The 23,137-nt window shown below is 43.6% G+C and overlaps 1 protein-coding gene across 1 annotated transcript in view; it reads left to right on the top strand.

The window, feature by feature from the left end:
* The window catches only part of TRPC4 (transient receptor potential cation channel subfamily C member 4), a 149,759-nt gene that overhangs the window by 111,861 nt on the left and 14,761 nt on the right, over positions 1–23,137 (top strand). Inside the window, exons 7-8 of the mRNA XM_088137556.1 lie at positions 2,839–3,034; positions 22,221–22,415. Of these exons, the coding sequence (XP_087993682.1) occupies positions 2,839–3,034; positions 22,221–22,415 (391 nt within the window). The remainder of the gene's footprint in view (positions 1–2,838; positions 3,035–22,220; positions 22,416–23,137) is intronic.

Raw genomic sequence — 23,137 nt, 5'->3', positions numbered from 1 at the left:
AGAAGGTGGTAGAGGAGGTGATTGGACTACAGTTACAGAGAATCTAGATAAAGTGTATCTAGACTCATTTCAGTCAGGTTTCATGCTGGGATTCAGTACAGAGGCAGCACTGACCACTCATGTCAGTGACCTTTGGTGGACCCGAGATGGGAGTGATACATCTTCTTGATCTCTCAGCGGCCTTTGATACCATCAAACATGGTCTCTTCCTGGACTGGCTCTGGGGGCTGTAAATTGGGGCCACCATTTTATGGGGGTTTTCCTTCCTTCATGGCCAGTTCCATTTAGTGTTGACAGGAGGTGAGAAATTGCTTCCTTGGCAATTTCTTATGTGGGATGCTTTAGGATTCAGTACTCTCTTCTCTCCTATTTAATATCTGTGTGAAATTGCTGTGTGAGCTGTCTGCCAGTTCAGGGTGGAGTCTCATCAATATGCTGATGATACCCAGTTATATTTCTCAACACTGAGCTAGCCAAGTGATGCTGTTGAGGTTCTATCCCAGTGCCTGGAGGCTGGATGGGCCTGGATGGGGAGAAACCAGCTCCAACTTAATCCTACTACAACTAAGTGACTTTAAGAGCCCTCCACATCCAGTGATTTTCCATCTTTAATTTTGGATGGAGTTAAAGTTCCTCATTAAAGAGTTGTGCACAGTCTGAGAGTCATCTTGGACTACCAACTCCTGCTCAAAGAGCAGGTTTCAGCTGTGGCCAAGAAGGGCTTTGTATAGCTTCATCTGGTCTGCCAGTTGTAACCCTTTCTGGATTGGGAGGTCCTTCAGCCAGTCACTCATGCCCTACTCAGCTCGTGGCTTGACCACTGCAACACACTGTACATTGGGCTGCTCTTGAAGACCATTCAGTTGATTCAACTAGCCCAAAATGCAGTGGCACAGGCTGTGATGTGCATGCCTTGGTATCCCTGTGTCACACCATTGCTTTGTAAGTTGCACTGATTGCTGGTGTGCTTCCAGATGTAATTCAAGGTGCTGGTTATCACCTACTGTATAAAGCCCTGCATGTCTAACTCCCATGTTTTCTGCCCATCCAGTAAAAGTTGGCAGAGTTGGCGGGCTCTGGCTCCCTTCAATTAAACAATGCTATCCATTAAAGTGTACCTTCTCTGTCATACTGCCTGTCTTCTGGAAAGAGATCCCTCCACAGATTTATGTGGTTCCCATCCTGATGGCATTCCAGGAGGCCTCAAAAACTGAGAAAACAATGTTCTCTCAGATCTTGGAGTAGGATGGATGTGTCCTTTTGTTAGACATGTTTCTGTATATATAGTGTATTGTTTGGATAGATACTAGCTTTAAAATATTGCACATTTTTAAAATTGTTGCTTGTTTTAAATTGTGAGCCACCCAGAGTCATGAGAGTCAGGTGGTGCCTAACTCTAATAAGAGAGAGAGAGAGAGAATGAGAGAGAGAGAGAGAGAGAGAGAGAGGAGAAGAAAAGGGAAGGAGGGAGGGAGAAGAGAGAAAGAGATCTGATCTATTTTTGAACTTACACTATTTTTCACTTGCTTCTCCTGGCTCACAAAATTTGATCCTAATCCAATCTGTTTTCTTGCTGACAGGTATAGACAGATATACAGAGTCCTGAGCCCCTTTATATAATTTCTTTCCACCATTTCATTGCATTGGGAAGAATAAAAAGTAAGAAAAGTCTACAAACTGCAATCAGTCCCCAGGGCCCCATTTGCTATCTCTAGAGTGCAACAGAATGGATGGGACTGAAAATTTCAGATTTTGTTGTTGTGGGGGAATTGGGGTAGTTTAAGGGCTTACCGATAACAGTCCTTAAACACTCCCACCCCCAAATCAGATTGATTTCATTTTTCTTTGTACTTTGTAAGGAAGAAATTTGTTGACCAGTGTTGCTCCTTAAGCCTCCTGTACACCCAATTATGAAAAAATGGGTACAAATATTTCAGCCCCCACCAACTTCAATGGCACTATAAGTTAGGCAGAGCAGAAAGAAGAAATGGTAGGCTGAAAATGGTAATCTAACTCTGCTTATATTTACTATAAGGGTGTCTAGAGGAAGGATGAAAGGTCAGTCCCTTTTAGAAACAGTGATATACAATGTTAAAATGTTCTCATTTGGATCCTCTAGCACTACAGAAATAAAGAAAACCAATTTTAGACAAGAATTGTCTAGCTTTGGGTTCAGTGTCTTGGACAGAAATCCTTCACTTTTGATTCTTTAGCAAGACATCAGGTGGAGAAAAAAAGCCAATTTGAAAGTAACTGCAAAGCCAGCATTACTGATATACATCATAGGAAGATTGACTTGAGTGAGACGATGATGATGATAGCCAATGCTAAATGTTGTTTGGAATCATGCTTTAAATATTACTTTTGATATGTTATGAAAAACCCTTGCCTCAGCAATACTTACTTAACGGGCCAAAACATGAAAGCTGACATTCTGTCACTGATTTCAACAGAGATAAAAGTAACCTGGAACTAGATATTATGATAAATATCAGTCTGCCATTAATATTGGCAACCCGGCATCCTGCACTTCCCTGTATTAGGTAGTAAAACATGTGTCCTATTCTGATGTCATCATCCTATGCATTCTCCTGACCAAGAGTAGCAAAATTGGCTGTCATAGTGGATTTGCAGAGAACAAGTTTCCCCTTTTGTTCTTCTCATTTTATCTAATTGAAGTGGCTTGTTTAATTTATGATGGGGAGAATATGATATTTAAAAACAATAGTTACATTTTCTTTAAATACTTTGTCTGCATCTGTAGGTCTCTAGGTACCTGGAATGAGTTGTGATAATGATTCTTTGCTGCTTTTTTTGTTTGTTTGTTTTCTTTTCCAGTTTATTCGAAACTCTCCAGTCATTATTTTGGTCAGTCTTTGGACTCATCAACCTGTATGTGACCAATGTTAAAGCTCGACATGAATTCACTGAGTTTGTTGGGGCCACTATGTTTGGGACCTACAACGTCATCTCACTGGTGGTCCTGCTCAACATGTTGATAGCCATGATGAACAATTCCTACCAGCTTATTGCTGTCAGTGCTTAATATTTTTGCTTTTTATTCTAAGATAATTTTGACAATGACGTCTTGTATGCTTAAAATTTTAGATTCTTTTTCTAACCTCCAAAAAGGCAAACATCAACTTACTGCAAATTCCATAAAGTGTACTACTGAGCTTCACAACTCATTTCACATATCCAACCCAATCCAACACTCACAAGTCTAGTATATAAAGAAATTACTTTTCCAAACAAAGATATCCCTACTAACCAATAACATTTTAAACATATCAAATTATGCTGAGCATTACAAGCGGCTTCTCCCTAGCCAATCAACTCCTCAGCCCCAATAACTTGTTTCTACATTTGACTCATTTCTAAATCTTCCCAACCATTGATTTCTTATTCTGCTTATTTTATTAATCTTCATGCTTAATTGTACTGATAACCTGTCCTTTCACTCCTTTTTCTGCCAAATCCACCATTATATCTTCACTTCTGTTATCCACTGGACCTATCTATCAGCTTACTCTATATTCTATTTCATCTTTCTTTTTTACTTTTAATTAGGGTTTCAGTAAGTGGGCTGTTAAAAAATGCTAAATGGCAGCAAAAGGACAGAATTTTCTACAGCAGTTTGCTGCCATCTAGTGATCTGGAGTTTTTTATACCCCAGATATTTTTAATTGTCTCTACAGGTAGTCCTCACCGACTGCCTTGTTTAGCAACTGTTTGAAGTTAGAATGGTGTAAAAAAAAAACAGCTTTGCAACCAGTGCTCACATTTACAACTGTCACAGGGTCCTGTGGTCACATGAGCACCATTCAGGCAGTTCACAACTGGCATGCATTTACGATCGTTGCAGTGTCCTAAGGTCACATGATTGCCATTCTTGTCCTTCACAACTGGCTCCTGACAAGCAGAGTTAATGGAGAATGTGGAAGTAAAATGATGTCTTGCTTAACGACTGCAGTGATTTGCTTAACAACCAAATGGGAAGTGATGTAGTAAGCCTGTCATGGTCACGTTGTGAGAAGGCAGGGAGAAGTGAGGGCCTCAAACGAACCATGTTTGCTAAGGGAGAGCGCTGTGCACCATGGGGCAGCCTTGGGGGGACGGCAGGAGGGAGGATGGGCAGAAGGCACACTCGCATCAGAGTGGAGAAGGACGGCAGGAGGGAGGAAAGACTGCAGGCAAGAGGCACGTTCGCACCAGAGTGAAGAGAAACGGCAGGGGGCGGCTGTCGGGTCAAGTGGGGATTGGAATGTGTATTGCGCTGATTGGATTCGGAAAGTGGAATGTCTGCGGTTTTGCGGTTAATTAGCGGCGCTCCGGGGCGGTAAAAAAGGTGAGATTGTGAGCCAAGCCCTCGTAGGAGGGGGAGGACAGATAGGGGGTATAAAAACCTGTCAGACCTTGCTTCGGGGTTCCTCCATTGCTGCGGGAGGGACCCACCTTTGCAAACGTGCCCAATAAAAACTTCTGTCTACTGGATAACCGAACCCGTGTCTGTCGTTTTCTGACAAAATTGGCGAGCCAGCCAGGAGTCCTCGACGTGGACCGGACTGTGGGGAACCGGTGAGTAATCGGCCGTAACACCCCGTTGAGGTGTCTCCCGTTTTCCCCGGAGTCGGGTCCAGGACGGGACTCCAATCGCCAGTCAGACAGAAGTAAAGAGGAAGTCGGCCGACGAGGGGACCTCCGGGAGGTCTGGTGAGTACAGCCTACCCATAATCTCGGGGAGATTAGCGTGGTTACGAGGCGTTGGACGCCGCAAGGGGACAGAAGAGTCCGGGACCTTCTGTAAGGTGGGAAACGTAGTCAGGAAGGATGGGTAAGGCGCAGAGTAAGAGTGTAAGGCCAGGGGCCAGTGGGAAAAACGCAGTAGGGGGAATCCCCATGGATTCTCCATTAGGACAATTGTTGCAACAATGGGAGACACCCTGGTTGTGTCCATTCACCAGGGGTCTGGAAAAACCAACCATGATAACTTTGTGCACTAAAGAATGGCCAAAATATCCACTAGTGGACCCCGAATTCCCCTACCATTGGGATACTCTTGGAATCCCCAGTAATTACTGGGTGACCCAACTAAAAAACTACATTGTGGAGCATAAAATGTTAACACAGGAACCCTATGTGGAAGTCTGGTTCCATGTTCATTGGGAGGGGCCTCGACCCAAGTTAGCCAAAATTTTTGTCCAAAAAGAACAGGAGGATGAGGAGGAGGACCTCTGGCTGACTAGACCTCAATGGGGGCCGCCACCTCCTCCTCCTCCTCCTCTTCCTACCGCTCCCCCTCCGGCACCCCCACCCTATCCCGGGCTGCGGAAAGAGCTGGACCAGCTGAACCAAGACATTCAGAACTTGCCCTTTAGTCTAAGGTCGGCCAGTGCCTTCCCCGTCCGGGAAGTCCCGAACGGAACGAACGCACAGGGGGTGACCGTCACCAGTTACGTAACAGTTCCCATCAAACCCAGTGAGTTGAGGGAATTAAAAAAGACCCTCCCTTGTATGCAAGAGAATGCCCATACCGCCGCCAAACAATTGGAACTTTTTCTCGGCCCGGTGGAATACTCCTGGGGGGAACTGAATTACATTTTAGCCCACCTCTATACGCCAGAAGAGAGGGGCCAGATTCGGCGAGCTGCGCTCGGGGCTTGGGAGCGAAGGAATGCAAATGTCCCAAATGCCCCGGCCGCAGATACTAAATTCCCTCTGGCAGACCCAAATTGGGATCCCAATAATGCCGCACACCGGCAGAACATGAGAGACATGAAAGAGATGATTTTGGAGGGCATCCGAACAGCAGTGCCCCAGGGGAAGAATTTGACCAAGGCTTTTGAGGTAACCCAGGGGAAGGATGAATCGCCCGGAGATTTTTGTGAGAGGATCCGAGTTGGCCTGACCAAATTCTCGGGTGTGACTCCGGACACCCCAGCCTTTGAGACCTTGTTAAAAATGCAGTTCGTCACCAAAGCATGGCCAGACATTCAGAAGAAGATACAAAAACGGGAGGGTTGGACTGAACAGGGGATAGGGGAACTCCTAAGGATTGCTCAACAGACCTATGTGGGGAGGGAGGAGGCGAAGACCAGGCAGAAAACTCAAATGATGATGGCAGCCGTTCAGGCGGCGGCCAAGAATGAGACGAAGGGGGAGGGACTGAGGGAGGCGCGACCTTCTCCCCATCTGGTCCGGGGACCTTGGCCCCGGAGAGGTGGCGTCGACCCCAGAAGGGAGAGGTGGACTGGGGATAGGCAAGGTTGTTTCCGCTGCGGGCGAGTAGGACACTTTGCTCGGGACTGCCAGGTGGATCGCCCCACGGGTGAGAGGAGTTTCCCCCTGTACAACTAGGGGGGTCATGGTTCCCCAACCGGGACCCACGGGGAACCCTTGGTAAACATCACGGTGGGTCCCACCGGCGAGGAACAGCAGTTCCTCGTGGATACCGGAGCCTCTCGAACATCGTTGTGCCAACCGATCCCAGGGATTGCGAAATCCCGGGGCACGTCGGTATCGGTGATGGGGGTGGGAGGTTCTCCGGTCAAGGCAGACGTACTGGAGGGAGTGAGACTGGAGTGGAATGGGAAGGAGGTAACTGCAGATGTGTTACTGATCCCACAGGCAGGGGTGAACTTACTGGGAAGGGATCTAATGGGTAGTCTAGGAGTGGAGTTGTGGAATGTGGAACAGGCAGAAAGGATGTGTTTGTTGCGGGAGGCGGACGTGGAGGTTGTGAACCCTGAGGTATGGGCAGGAGAAGGGGGGGCGGGTCGGTTCCGCATTGCCCCAATTAGCATCCCCTTGAAACCGGGGGTGACTGGTTTGCGGCAAGCCCAATACCCGCTGTCCCAGGATGGGAGGCGTGGGCTGAAGCCCATCATAGATGGGCTGAGGCGGCAAGGGCTGTTGGAACCGGCTATGTCCCCCTTCAACTCCCCTATCTTAGCTGTGAAGAAGAAGGACAATAGTTACAGGCTGGTGCAGGATCTGAGGAGGGTCAACGATTTGGTCTTGGCCCGGACCCCGGTAGTGCCTGACCCCTACACTTTGATGGGGAAGATCCCTCCCGGGGATCGGTGGTTCACGGTGATAGACTTGAAGGATGCTTTTTGGTCATGCCCTCTGGCAGAAGAAAGTAGGGATCTGTTCGCTTTTGAGTGGGAAGATCCGGAGACTGGGAGGAAGCAACAACTGAGATGGACGGTGCTGCCCCAGGGGTACACCGAGAGCCCCCTCTTGTTTGGACAGGCATTGGAAGAGAAACTCCAGGGGTTCCGGGCCCCTGGGGGTTCTCAGGTGCTGCAGTATGTGGATGATTTGTTGGTGTCTGGAGAGAAGGAAGTAAAGGTGAGAGAAGACTCAGTGGCTTTATTGAACTGGTTGGCTGAAGAAGGATTGAAGGTGTCAAAAGGGAAGGTCCAATTTGTGGAAAGGGAGGTCAAGTATTTAGGACATGTACTCCGGAAGGGCGAGAAGTTGATTGATCCTTCTCGGATACAGGGGATAATGCAGTTGAAGCCCCTCATACTAAAACGGAGGTGCGGCGGTTTCTGGGTCTAGTAGGATATTGCAGGCTATGGATAGATGAGTACATGAGCAAGGCTCAGTTTCTGTATGAGAAGTTGAAAGGATCATCTGACAGGGTAGAATGGACAGACAGGGACACAGAGAAGTGGGGGAATTACGAAGGAGCCTGGTGACGGCCCCGGCTCTGGCTCTACCGAACTTGGCCCTCCCCTTTCACCTATACGTTACAGCCCATGGGGGAACTGCCATTGGAGTACTGACTCAGAGACGGGCTGGGAAATATCAACCAGTGGCCTTCCTGAGCAAAGCCCTAGAACCAGTGGTGAGGGGATGGCCGACTTGTGTGCAGGCAGTGGCTGCCGCTGCTGTGCTAGTGACAGAAGGGAAAAACTCACTTTTGGGAGCCCCGTGATTGTCCATTCACCCCATCAGATCTTAAGTGTGCTTAGTCAGCAGGCGGCTGCTTGGATGACAGAAGGGAGGATGTTGAAATATGAGACAGTTCTCCGGATAAGTCCTGATGTGGTGGTAGGAACAGACAGGAATTTGAACCCAGCGGAGTTTCTTGCGGGGGAGCGGAAAGAATGGGAGCCGGCGGAGCACGAGTGCTCCACCCTGTTGCAGCTGCAAACAAAGACCCGGGAGGACCTGCAGGAGGTCCCGCTGGAAGAGGGTGAGGTCTGGTTCGTGGATGGGTCTAGCCGAGTAGAGCAGGGACAAAGGAAGTCAGGGTACGCGATAGTGACTGCGGAGGGAGAGACAATAGAGAAGGGGGCACTACCAGCGGACTGGTCGGCTCAGCTGTGTGAAGTGCACGCTTTGAAACGGGCACTAGAGTTGGGAAAGGGAGTGTCCCTCACCGTCTACACAGACTCGCGATACGCCTGGGGAGTAGTGCACACTTTCGGGAAAATTTGGCTGGAACGGGGTTTACTCACAACTGCTGGGAAGGAGGTGAAAGCTCGGCAACTGATAGAGGGGATGATGGAAGCTCTTCAAGAACCCGACAGGATTGCAGTGGTGCATATAATGGGACATCAGAAGGGGGACTCGATGGAGGCAAGAGGGAACCGACTTGCTGATCGAGTAGCAAAGGAGGCAGCGGAGGGTGTCCCCATTGCCATCATGATTGCAATCCCCAGATAGAAGAACCTCCGGCTTGGACGCCGGGGAAGTTGGACGAGGTGCTGCTGGAAAGGGAAGGTTGCAGGGAGGAAGCAGGTCGTTGGGTTACAATTGAGGGGACCCCAGTAGTGAGCCGTGCTGACATGAGGGGGATGTTGGAGAAACTGCACAAAGGGTCTCACTGGGGGGTGCAGGCTTTGATAGATACTGTAAAGCCGTGGTACTGGAGCCTGGGGATGTGGACAGAGGCGCAGGCTGTGTGCTGGAAATGCCTGATTTGTCAGAAAACCAATCGCAAAGCCATGAGGAGAAGGGAGAGGGGAGGAAGGCCCTTGGCAATATGGCCCTTTCAGCGAGTCCAGGTGGACTTTACGGAACTCCCTCCTGTGGCTGGGTTGAAGTACCTGTTGGTACTCAAAGATCACCTCACTGGCTGGGTGGAAGTGGTGCCCAGCCGGAGGGCGACTGCACAGGTAGTAGCAAAAGTTCTCCTGGAACAGATCGTCCCCCGGTATGGGATAGTAGAGAGTCTGGATTCTGACAGGGGGACCCACTTCACCCACAAGGTGCTGCAGAAGGTCATGCAAAGCCTGGGGGTTCGATGGGAACTCCACACCCCTTGGCATCCTGAATCCAGTGGGAAAGTGGAAAGAGCTAACGGGGTATTGAAGCAACATCTCACCAAACTGGGATTGGAAACAGGGCTACCTTGGACAAAGACACTTCCGGTTGCCCTGCTTCGAATGCGGACAGCCCCTCGCAAGGATGTGGGGGTCTCCCCATTCGAGCTGATGATGGGAAGACCTTTCCTGGCTCCAATGGGAGAGCCTATCCCCGAGCTAAAGGATGCCTTCCTGAGAAAGTATCTCCTGGTACTGTCACAATCTCTCTTATCTTTAAGAAAACAGGGACTCCTCGCTCAGCGGCCCCCCTTGCTGGAAGACCAACACCCCCACAAGCCAGGGGATTGGGTCCTGATAAAGACGTGGAAGGATGAGAAACTGAAGCCGTCTTGGGAGGGACCATACCAAGTTCTCCTGACAACTGAATCGGCGGTTCGAACCCGACAGGGGGGTTGGACCCACTACCATCGGGTTAAGCGAGCTCCCGACCCCCGACCGTGGACTGCCCAACCAGGAGACGGACTCAAAGTAAAACTTAAAAGGAACTGAACTAAGGCAGGGGAGGAGATGAACAACATGAAGGCTTGCATCCAGGTTATTCTATTATGTCACTGCTTAGATGCTCTACAGCACAGCTCTAACAACAATTTTTTTGTAGAATTGGCACAGACAGCTTTGAACAGCACAACTTTTTGTGTGGGGCAACTCTTGACTGTGAAGGGTGTCACCTCCACCTGTTTCTTTGGAATGCCCATCAGCTTGGAAGCATTGAAGAATGTTACTCAGATAGCGAATATTGATATCACTGGGGATGATCCCCGTGGGGGATGTTCTATCATTTTGGGTCTTCTCCCACTCCAAGACCCTGGACTAATCAAAGGCAAATAGCTCTAAATCTCTTGGGGATAACCAATGCAACTCAATGTGTATATTTCAACAATACCCAGAACCGTACCCACCCACTGCCCTCAAAAGGTCCTGCTTTCACTTGTGGAGGGATCTATAATATCCCTTACGCCTCAACCCCTCTATACCTACCTAAAGGTTTCTTTTTGTTATGTGGACATGAAGCTTACACCTATGTTCCAGCCTATAGTTCAGGGGCCCTTGTGCCATAGGGCGCCTGACCTCTCTATATGCCCTGCCTCCAATACAAGCGCACCCATCAAAAGAAAAAAGAAAAAGGGAGCTGCCATCTGATTGTGAGAGTGATGTGACACTCTTGTCTGAAACAGAAGCCATGGCTCTGGCCCTCTCCTTAGTAGGGGTTCCTGCACTAAGTGGAAGGGCTTACCTGGACCTAAGGAAGGTGGCCTGCCTCCTGGCTAAAAGTGTCAACCTTACATCCTCTCTCATTGCAGCCCTCACTGAAGAAGTCACTGAGATCAGGAGGGCGGTCATTCAAAATCGGATAGCTATAGACTATCTCCTATTAAGGGCAGGACAAGGCTGTGAATCTTTTCAAGGTCTTTGTTGCTTTAACCTAACCAACAATAAGAATTATGTTGAAGCAAAACTAGCCAAGTTGAAGACCTTAGCCTCTTGCATATCCGAGGATCCAGAGGGATGGAATTGGTCGTGGCTCACTAGTTGGTTACCTAACTTTGCTTGGTTAAAACAACTTTTTGTACTAGCCATTGGTTTCATTGCCTTACTGGTCCTAGTATGTTGCTTAATGCAATGTCTCCCTGCTTGTGGGAATTACCTGTCCCAGTGTGTGAAGCCCCGGGTCCGGGACGAGGGAGCAATCCTGTTAGCCAGGTTTGAGGCCCAACAGAGGCGTGAAAAGAAAAAGGTGGGATTATGAGAAGGCAGGGAGAAGTGAGGGCCTCAAACGAACCAAGTTTGCTAAGGGAGAGCGCTGTGCACCATGGGGCAGCCTTGAGGGGACGGCAGGAGGGAGGATGGGCAGAAGGCACACTCGCATCAGAGTGGAGAAGGACGGCAGGAGGGAGGAAAGACTGCAGGCAAGAGGCACGTTCGCACCAGAGTGAAGAGAAACGGCAGGGGGCGGCTGTCGGGTCAAGTGGGGATTGGAATGTGTATTGCGCTGATTGGATTCGGAAAGTGGAATGTCTGCGGTTTTGCGGTTAATTAGCGGCGCTCCGGGGCGGTAAAAAAGGTGAGATTGTGAGCCAAGCCCTCGTAGGAGGGGGAGGACAGATAGGGGGTATAAAAACCTGTCAGACCTTGCTTCGGGGTTCCTCCATTGCTGCGGGAGGGACCCACCTTTGCAAACGTGCCCAATAAAAACTTCTGTCTACTGGATAACCGAACCCGTGTCTGTCGTTTTCTGACAACGTGATTTCCCAGTTAGCAATTGTGGCACTTAGCGATGGAGTTGCTGGTTGTAATTGTGGTTGCTAAGTGAGGACTACCTGTATTTTCAATTCTCTTACAGCTAAATAGGTACCATGTAGGTCCTCCCTAAGTACATTTGGTCCTCATTATCTAGCCTCAAGAAATAGATTGGGTCTATTGCTGGGAAAAGATGTAATTTATTTTATTTAGTTTACAATATTTGTAAATCACTCTACTAAAAAGCACTCTGAGCAGAAAAACACATAATATGTCATAATTATGCAATTAATAAAACAATTAACAATAGTATAATCAGATGGCCAACAACAAACACTCTATGAACACTCATGGAAATAAAATTATTTTAAGGGCCTTCCAGAAAGCAGTGAGGGTTCGGCCCAGGCACACCTCCTACAGCAATACCCATGTGAGGGTCTGCCTTCTAGTCCACCCTCCTCTTACCTTCCCCCAGCCACAGAGGTAGAAAGGCAGCTATTTCGAGAAGCAAAATTATCTTGTCACAAATTTGCCATGTGCTTCATTTTTCTCTATCCCATATTGCTTGTCAGCCACTATTTTCTGGAAACATTTCAAGCAGTCTGCTGCTCTCCTTTCCATCCATAGCCATTCTCTCCAAGATGGTATTTGATAATGTGCCTTGCAGAAAGGGAAGTAGGTGAAAGGGAGGAGATTTACATGCATATTATTTCTTTGGTAGCCAAAACAGGCTAATTGCACTCAAAGAGATCACAAGTTTTTCAGAATTACAAAGAGGCTTAAGGGAAAAAGTAACCCAAAACAGTCCAGTGATCGCATTGACCCTTGGAGGTCAATGAAAAAGAGAGGGGAAACAAAATAGATTATCATGGGTTTGGACACCTGAATGGCTTTCCATTTTGCAACTTTTTGTTGCAAGTCCTACCTACTTTGTATATACTTGAAATATATTTGAAACATCCATTAAAACTTAAGAGTAAAGAATAGGCTTTTTTTTTACTTGAGTAACTACGGAGCATTGTTTGCACCAACAGACGCCATTCCATTTCATCTGTTCTTATTTAGAAAGGTATAGAATTGTTAAGGGTGTTTTGAGAGAGAACATAGTATTTCACTCTGCACTCTTGAACTCCAGAGTAACTTCCTGGCTTCAGTTCAGCCCTAAGAAGAAAAGTAATAAATCTACTACCCCCCCTCATAATAGGTTCCACTGGTCTTATTGTTATAATTTCTATCTGAATCTTCAATTCTACACTTCATCCTGTCCTTCATAATATTCTGTTGGAACACATAGAATTTTGTTGGAGAAGACTGAATCAAAATAGGAATTTCTTTTCTTTGTTTGAGTCACTGAACAGCTAGTGTACTGATTCTATTTCTTCCTTTTATTCTGATTATATCTAAAGAAACATATTCTTTAACACCCTTGGAGGCCAGCTCTACAGTTCTTGGTTATTGATCTGTACTCATGGCCCTCTTTCCATTTCCTATCTGTGTTTTTGTATCATTTTGTTTTTCATATCTTCACTAAGTATTTGCTGTAGTCACACTGGCTATGTTTGTTATGCTGCATTTTTGTTGTTGTTGTTGTTTCTCATTGGCATTGTTTACAACTGTGCTTCTTAAGGATTCTTTTTTAGTATCTCACCCACCTTCAGCTCTTTTCCCTGCTAGCTTCTCCTGCCATTATTCTTATTTATCATTGAGTAGATTGAAGAGTTCATGAGATACCATCACAAAGTACAGATCACCCTAATTGCCCAGAATGTATATGCACCATGAACCTTATTCCCCACCCCACTTAAAATAAGTTCTGAGCTATTTCATATCTGAGCAAGGCATATCTCTGCAAAATTGCACTGCTGAATCTTTGAATCATCAGGCTAAGGAACATCGTTTCAGGGGGAAACTAGTAAGGGAGAAAAAAGTGTTTTACCATCTTGAGTCATCTGGCCATAATCTTGCATTTATTTTCTCAACTATGAATATGTAAGCTTCTGTGTAAAATTTATTTAGCTAGCAATATTTTTTTGGCATTTATATGACTGGCTAATGTTGAAAAGCTAAGCAGAGTTAATATGTGAATGGGAATGCAGTACAGGAATGAATGAACTAGAGGAATGAATGACTATTTTTCATTCAACAACTCTGCTTTAGATTAACAAATGCTGGCAGTGGAGCAGTGTGCTTAGTGAGAATGGGCAAAATCAGATTTGTTTGCAATTTATTTAGCTAAATAAATAATATTTCATATTTTCCCCCTTTGGGGGGCTAACATTAACTAGTTCAGAAGACACAGGCAGTAAATGTTTTTGCTGTTAGAAGCCTCTATCTAGCAGCAAAGTCAGTTATCTCATTCCACATCTCTGTGTTACCTCATCCTGCACTTCAGGGATATTATCTATTTTTCTGTCTATCATCTCCAGCCAGCCATCTCAGCTGGGAGGGAGTCTGTCAATGTTTAGCAGAACATACTGCATGAGTAGAGATCAAATGTAACTCAAGACCAGTAAGAGTAGTTACAGACAAATGTTCAAGATCCAAAGGGGCCAGTAAAATGTATTAAAGAAATTACATATTCCATTATAACATCTGCATGCCTGAGCTTAGTAGGGAAAAGAAGAAGGAAGGAAATACTCTATTATTCCTATGAAACAAGATGAACCAGAGAGTCTAAGAGTGTCAGTCTTCCAACAAGGGGAAATCAGAACAGGGACAAAAGAAGGATACTATCCCAGCTCCTATTACCTATGGTGATCAATAGGATACAGTACTTCTGCACATCCAGTAAGTTTGGGGGTTGAGAAAAGGGCTGAATGGTGGAGATGACAACTTTCCTTTCCCTGGCTCCCTTCAGACTGGCTGCAGTAATTCTGATTTGAGGGAAAATAGCAAGGTTTATTTTCCAAGCCAATCTGAAGTAACTCCTATCTTCATGAAAAGGTAGCCCTCAGGTTATGACAGCAATTGCGACCAGGATTGCTGTTGCTAACCAATGTGGTCATAAAGTGCAACATCCCGTGACCGCATCACTTAGTGATGACAATCCTGGCAGTCCCAGTTGCCGTTGTAACCCCAAGGCACACGAGTCATTATGCAGGAAGAGGCAGGAGTCCCAAGTGAGGAGTGCAGGGGTGCTGCAGAGCGGTGAGGGAGGCCCTGGGAGGGCTGATGCAGGCCATGCATGAATGCAGAAAGACTGGGCGGGGGATGGATGGCATAGCTTTGAGGACCAGTCGTAAGTACCACTCTTTCAGCACCTTCACAACTTCGGTCGGTAAGCCAGGACTACTATTGCCTTTTTGGGTAACCAGTGTTATGCAAAGTATAGAAAGGGAGTAGGAAATAGTAAGCCAAAGAAATTAAAAGCATGAGGAAATAAATAAATAAATAAACAAACAAACAAACAAACAAAAAAGAAAAGAAAGAAAGAAAGAAAGAAAGGAAAGAAAAGAAAGGAAAGAAAGAAAGAAAGAAAGAAAGAAAGAAAGAAAGAAAGAAAGAAAGAAAGAAAGAAAGAAAGAAAGATCTATTTACACCGTTCACTATATTTCTCCATACCTTTCATTGCAAGCCATTCTTGCTTTCATCACATCCATATACCATTACATATACAGTATATCTTTCTTCAGCTCCATCCAGCTATGACTTTCTCAGTCTTCTCCTTTCCTCTGACCATATTCACTCTGCATATATTTGTTTCGTATTTCTATCTTCATTCATTCTCTCAAGCCATTTGTGCATTTAATTCATATTGGACACTCACTTTTTTGTCCAGAGTCATTCAGTACCCATTCATTCTATACCTTGTCTGTTACATACTTAAGTTCCCTATTCCATTGCTTAAAACTTATTCTTTGTTTCTCACTTCCAAAGGCACACTGATATAAACAGCTATTTTTGCTTTTTTTTGTAACAAATATTAATTGCTCACAACAGGCCACAAAATACCCACTATCTCTCTGCCATCATTTGAACATTGTAAAATTTTCCTATCCATTTTTTAATCTTTAGTAAACATTCTACCAAGGTATATAGATTAATCTACTTGCTCTAGTTTTCAGCACTTTTGTAGAACTTGCAATCATTCACTCCATTTCTCTGGCAAACAAAACTAACTTGACCTCTGATATACTGCTCCTCACATCTATATTTCCTGAGTATAGAGAAAGAAAGAAAAGGAAGAGATGGAATTGGGATGGGGTAGGAAAAAACAACAACAAATATATATAAGTGCTTGTTATACATGTATATATGTATATGAAATTTTACACATGTTCTAAAAAGATTACCACATTTTTTGTAGTTGTCCATATAATTTTTATTTCCACCAAAATCACTCTACATTTTCTCTGCCTAATTTAACTGTAATCATTACTTGCTTTATTTGACTACATTTGTTACAATATCTTTTTCTGTGAATACAAATTCTGTTAATACAGTGCCTTTTTCTCAGCTGTTTGCACTTGACACTACCAAATAATTTTATTATTGTTAGGGTTAGTTACAATAATAGATAGGATTGGATGATAGATAGATAGATAGATAGATAGATAGATAGATAGATAGATAGATAGATAGATAGATAGATAGATAGATAGACAGACAGACAGACAGACAGACAGACAGACAGACAGACAGAGGACACATGTAACAGAAGTAGTAACAGAAGTATATACTGTGAAGCACAAGCACTTGTGCACAAACAGTTGTTACTTCATCAAAACCTGCTGTAATTCGCAAGCAAAACTTTGCCACATTTTAAGAGATAGGTGGGCTCTTACTGAGAGTAGATGTCTTTAGTTAAAATAAGTCTGAGTGCTTGGGAAAATTTGTAAACAGCAGAGAGAAGTATCTGTGTAAAGTTGACAGTAAAGGAGGACGTGAGCTGTTGTTTTGCTGGCACCAGCACTGTATGGACGTGATCTTTTTTTTGTATTTCCCTTCTATAATCAGTGTAGGAAGAGCAAAGGCTAAGGTAAATAGCCTTCTGAACATGGGAATTGTAATAACATTTAGGCATTGGGTGGGTTTTAATTTTAGAAAAAGGCTTTTTGCAAATATATCTCTGGGAAGGGAGCCCTGTTTCTTTTGGCCTTCCCTGTCCAGCACAAGCTTGGATTTCTTGTATCCCAGCATCATGAAATGATTTCATATCTGAGATGGATTTTTTGAGCATTTGGGGTTGCATAATCCAGATAGGCCTTTGGTCTCCCTGTCAACTGGAAAATCATGCCTCAAAAATATTTTTACTTGTTCAACTGCAAAGCTATCCAGCTGCCAGGTCTGGACCTTGGGGCATTTGGAGAACCAACCTTAGTCTTGCTGTAGTTAACTAGCAACCCACCATTGGGCCAGGATGTTAATTGAGTAATGTTGTTTAGGGTTTTTTTTCCCCCAACATGGGTTAATATGAGTTTCAATCACATTATATTGCTTATGTGTTTAATTATTATGGGGTATGAGATTATAGATATTTAAGTTATTGTTTTAAATTTTGTGTTATATTGTTGGCATGTTTTTATGTGTTGTTAGGCATCCAGACTTACCATGTTGAGATAGACGGCCACATAAAATAAAAAAATTAAATCTCCAAGGTTGTTTCTTTATAGTATAAGACAAGGGAACTCAAGACTCTTTTCATATCTATTAATGTATCATCAGAAAAGAGTAGCACTGACACGTGTCTGTTTGCATACCTTGGGGTGTGATGAGCAGGATTTCTCAGGTACAGAACCAGTGAGTTTATCTAACAGTTGAAAGCGGAGGGAGCAATGTAAAGCCTTGCCTAACACCTCTCCTCAGGGGAATTTCTTTTGTGAGATGACCCAAAGCATGAGTCTTCATGAAATCTAAAGAGCAGAAGCGATAGTCCTCTATTAATAAGCTTATGCTACAGAGTGTCTCTTGAAATTGCGTCAAATGATGATTTAAAATTGATGAATCCAGCTTATAATGAAGAATAGGGTTTGCTAGTATATTTCTTGGCTAAGTGCGGTAGCTTAATGCAAAGAGAAAGGTCCTGCCCTGTTCCTCCTGAAGTATATGGTCTGTTTCAAACAAATCCAATAATTTATCCTCTAGAAGTTTGGCATATACAGGTAGTCTTCACTTACCAAAGGTAACTGGGACCAGGAATTCTGTCACTATGCAATGCAGTCATAAGGCACAATGTCACATGACTACACCAACTTATGACAGCAGTTCCAGCAGTCCCAGTTGCCATCTTTAGGTGAATCCCACATGGGACACCACAGTCACACGATTGCCATTTCTGACTTCCTGCCAGCTTCCTCACTGATTTTGCTTCCTGGAAGCTGGCAGTGAAGGTTGCAAATGGTGATAACATGGCTGCAAGATGCTGCGATGTCATAATTTTGATCTGGTTGCCGAGTACCTGAATTGCGATCACATGACTGTAGGGACACTGCAACGGCTGCAACTACAAGGACCCATTGTAAGTATCCCTCATTCAGTGCTAACTTCGAATGGTCACTAAACAAGTGGACGTTAAACAAGGACTACCTGTATTTTACTGTTAGCAAACTAATAGGATGGTACTTTGCTGAATCTTGAAGAGTAGAATATTTATAACCAAGCCCTGGTCTTTGGGGATTAAAGGTGGGTGATGAATAACTCTAAAGAGAGAAGCCAGGACAGGGGCACGCCATTCCCAATTTATTTTAATGATTTCTTCAATCTGGTCCAGGAGCTTTGGGAGGTTTTAAGTAATTAATAGTCTTTATTTCCAAGCATGTAATCAGTGGCCACTGTGGGAGCATGTTGATGTTAATTTCCAGAAGAGAGTCAAATACCCTGTCTGTATAGAAAGTAAAAATAATTCTTCCAGTTTTCTTAAAAAAAAAAAAAAAAAAAGGGAGGAATTCTTCAGTTGCAAAGCTGTAATTAGGCAAGCCCATAAATTTCTAATATGATCCCTCTATTAGTTTAAATCAATTGCCTGTATTGTTTTCTGATTTTTAGTAGCATTTCAGTGAAGAGTGAGAGGGATCTTGTCCTATATTAAATTTCTCTTTGCCCACTAACAATTCTTATCAAACCAAGCTTGAGAGTTACAGAGCTTTCTTTTGAGACAACATGGTTTGTGTTGTTTATGATATCAGTGGTTGAAACTGACTGATGAGAAAATTCTGATTGGTCAGGGTGAATCACCATTTACAAATCCAGAGTAAATGTGATTGGTATAATTTGATACAAGTGCCTTAATTATCATGCCTCCCTGTTATATTTTGTACAAGCTGGCCAAAGGCCCTCATTCAACACTGATATTGGATAAGAGGGCACAATTCAGGCTGAATTGCTCTTCATTTTTCCTCTCTCCCCTAAGCTGAGGTGCCTGTTGTCAGAACCTGCATCACCCTACTATTGTTGTTTTACATTGTATTGCATTCGATGGGAGTTGGATTGATTTGTTTCTGCCAATTGTAACTAAGGGGGGGGGGGTTGCAGTTAAAGGTTGTAATAGGAGTAGTAACGGGTGGTGGGACAGTGCTTAACCATACAGTATATGGGCAATGTAGACTGGCCTGATTGCCGGCAAGGCAGCTGGGCCCAAAGAGCCAGGAAGGAGCTTGGGGAGGAGGGGGAGGAAGGAGAGAGGTCAACACCAGGTGATGAGGAATCGAGACACCAGGTAATAAGGGGAGGGGGGATAAATAGAGGGAAGTTTACCCAAGGCTTTAGTTTTAGCAAAGTTCTGTTTACAAGCTACATGTACCACTTAATAAAGAAGTATTTTTCTGAACCAAGCCTGGTTGCGTGAGGATGCTTCTGAATTGGGTTTTGGACATTGTGGACTTGTCACCTGTTTTGCAACGGTCCTGTTTCCTCCACCACTTTCCCAAGGTCTGTTAGACATTCCACAGACCTTTCTCTAAGTGGATACTCACCAATTGCCATTCTCATTCATTCTTGGGGCTCAAGATGCCCCAATCACTATTTTGATACTTTAACTCATGGCACCTAATAGAATAACATTTTCCCCAAGATCACATTCATTCATCACTATTTTTTCCACATCTCATCTCTGGTTCTTTCATTATGACCATTCACTTGAGAATAATATGCAAATATCACTCCTAGCATAATGATCTAGATTAGGGTTTTTCAAACTGTGTTCTATGGAACTCAAGGCTTCTGAAAGAACTTAATGGGATTCCATGACAGACTAAGAGCAAAAGAAAAAAGTTCATCAAATGCAGCCAATTCTGTATTGCTAGAGCTTTGCTTCTTGATCAGGGCTTCTGGATTTTTTTTAAACTAAAACTTTTGACAACCCCTGAGCTAGATGATACCAATTCATACTTTCTAACTTACACTTTCTGTCTTTGCCCTGCATATATTCATCCATTCTATTAGATCAGACCACCTTGACTCAGGTTTATTTCATCCTTCTCATATCTTACTTTCCCAGACCCAGAACACAGCAATTTTTCTATTTTTATTTAATGTCTCAGTTCATACTCAGAAGGAGTAAACTAAGTTACAAACCTTAGTTATACCCAAAGTCGCATACAGCATTCCCTGCTAATGTGTAGCAATTTTGGCCAGTATGCCACAAGCACAACCAAAGCCCAGTTTTATCCCAAGGATACTCACACTGTTCTATACAAACTAGGAACCACCTGACAAGCCAACGTACTGTTGCCCACATCCCACCAAGTAGAAGATACAATCATTGCACAGACATACATCAGGATGCAGAAAAATAGAAAAATATTATCATAAAAACTGTATTGTGAAAATACATTTTAGTTATGGTTAAGCTAAATATTCCCTTTGATGATGATTTCATTTTAAAACATGGCAAGTTTCTTATAAGAAAAGGTGATGGGCACTATAAAAATCAATATACAGTTGTGTGAAAAAGAAAGTACGTCCTCTTTGAGTTCTATGGTTTTACGTATCAGGACATAATAAAAATTATCTGGTCCTTAGCAGTTCTCAAAAGTAGGTAAATACAACCTCAGATGAACAACAACACATGACATATTACACCACGTCATCATTTATTTCACAAAAAGAAAGCCAAAATGGAGAAGCCATGTGTGAAAAACTAAGTACACCTTATGATTCAATAGCTTGTAGAACCACCTTTAGCAGCAATAACTTAAAGTAATCATTTTCTGTATGACTATCAGTCTCTCACATCGTTGTGGAGGAATTTTGGCCCACTCTTCTTTACAAAATTGCTTTAGTTCATTGAGGTTTGCAGGCATTTGTTTATGCACAGCTCTCTTGAGGTCCTGCCACAGCATTTCAATTGGATTGCAGTCTGGACTTTGACTGGGCCATTGCAACACCTTGATTCTTTTCTTTTTCAGCCATTCTGTTGTAGATTTGCTGGTGTGCTTTGGCCTGTTGCATGACCCAATGTCAGCCAAGCTTTAGCTGTTGGACACATGGCCTCACATTTGACTCTAGAATACTTTGGTATACAGAGGAGTTCATGGTCGACTCAATGACTGCAAGGTGCCCAGGTCCTGTGGCTGCAAAACAACCCCAAATCATCACCCCTCTACCACTGTGCTTGACAGTTGGTACGAGATGTTTGTGCTGATATGCTGTGTTTGATTTTCGCCAAATGTGGCGCTGTGCATTACGGCCAAACATCTCCACTTTGGTCTCGTCTGTCCAAAGGACAGTGTTCCAGAAGTCTTGTGATTTGTTCAGATGCAACTTTGCAAACCTAAGCCATGCTGCCATGTTCTTTTTAGAGAGAAGAAGCTTTCTCCTGGCAACCCTTCCAAACAAACCATACTTGTTCAGTCTTTTTCTAACTGTACTGTCATGAACCTTAACATTTAACATGCTAACTGAGACCTGTAGAGTCTGAGATGTAGCTCTTGGATTTTTTGCAATTTCTCTGAACATTGCACGGTCTGACCTTGGGATGAATTTGCTGGGATGTCCACTCTTGGCAACTGCCTTGAATGTTTTCCACTTGTGAATAATCTTCCTCACTGTAGAATGATGGACTTTAAATTGTTTGGAAATGGCCTTATAACCCTTCCCAGATTGATGGGCAGCAACAATTGCTTCTCTAAGATCATTGCTGATGTCTTTGTGTTAACACACACCTCAGTGCTCAAGACTAGCAAATTCCTAAAGCTTTGGCTGTTATAGAGGTAGTCACACCTGCTGATGATCAATTGATCAAGGGCATTTGATTAGCAGCACCTGGCTGCTACTTAGCCTATGGGAGCAGTAAGGGTGTACTTAGTTTTTCACACATGGCTTCTCCATTTTGGCTTTCTTTTTGTGAAATAAATGATGACATAGTGTAATATGTCATGTGTTGTTGTTCATCTGAGGTTGTATTTACCTACTTTTGAGAACTGCTAAGGACCAGATGATTTTTATTATGTCCTAATACATAAAACCATAGAACTCAAAGAGGACGTACTTTCTTTTTCACACAACTGTGGATGAAAGTTAACCCAATAAATCAAACAGAAAACACCAGAAGAATCGAAATCCAAGGGGAAAGCATAATAGTAGATATAAGTCATAAATATTTCTGATTAAGTATATCATCTTTCTAAACCTAGAAAAATCATGATTTGACAAACCTATCTGGTATGAAATAAAAATGTGTTTTCATGTGTTTTATATGTTCAGGATCATGCAGATATTGAATGGAAATTTGCTCGTACAAAGCTATGGATGAGTTACTTTGAAGAAGGGGGGACTTTGCCCACGCCTTTCAATGTCATACCAAGTCCAAAGTCTCTGTGGTATCTAATCAGATGGCTATGGAGACAACTATGCAGGAAAAATGTTAAAAAAAAACCTGAAAGCTTTGGAACTATTGGGGTAAGCAAATTTAGCTATTTCCTTCCTCATCCTTGTACAAAGTCTAGAAGAGTGTAAATTTTTGGTTTTTAACAATGCCCAAAGAGTCTCTTGAGCCAGCTGTACTACCATTTTCAATCTCCCTTCTCTCTCTTCCTGACTATTTGAAATAGTCACCCTTCACTACTTTGGTGAAGGAATATATCAGGAATGTCTCAGAATGTAAACAAAATAGAAGTGTTTATTTTGAGCTCAAAACTAAACAGCTCCATTCAAAACATTCCTTTCACCGTATTACAGTGAAACAAAACTCAAAATACTCAATTCTTCTGTGTTCTATCGGAACACAACTCCAAATATTTAGAAGGTTCCCATAAAAAATAACAGGAATTTAAAATAGGAGCCTTGCAGGGGAAGTAAGCAACTGCCCTGGACCCACACATGGAGGGGGCACTATCCAAAATATAAAACTAAATTAATTAATTAATTTAATATAAAATAATTTAGAGTTTGAGATGTTCAGAGTGTTCCTTTTTATTCAAGGTAGTGAAGCTAATTAAATTAAAATATAACTCAAGGGTCAAGAATTATTCCAGCATTTTGGATTTCCTCACAAACTCTATTTTCTGAGCCACTGATCCAATTGTTTGGCTTCTAGGTTTAATCAGGATATTGTCTTCCCCCAACTTGGCCAGGTTGGACAATGTGGCAATTGAAACATAAGTGGGGGGGTAGAAAGTTGT

This window comes from Python bivittatus, unplaced genomic scaffold (assembly GCF_059951505.1).
Source record: "Python bivittatus isolate LINGU-HERP-01145 unplaced genomic scaffold, Pbiv_v1 ctg000220_np1212, whole genome shotgun sequence".
Taxonomy (NCBI): domain Eukaryota; kingdom Metazoa; phylum Chordata; class Lepidosauria; order Squamata; family Pythonidae; genus Python; species Python bivittatus.
The sequence above is the reverse complement of the archived record's forward strand: the minus strand, read 5'-3'. Positions and strand labels throughout refer to the sequence as shown.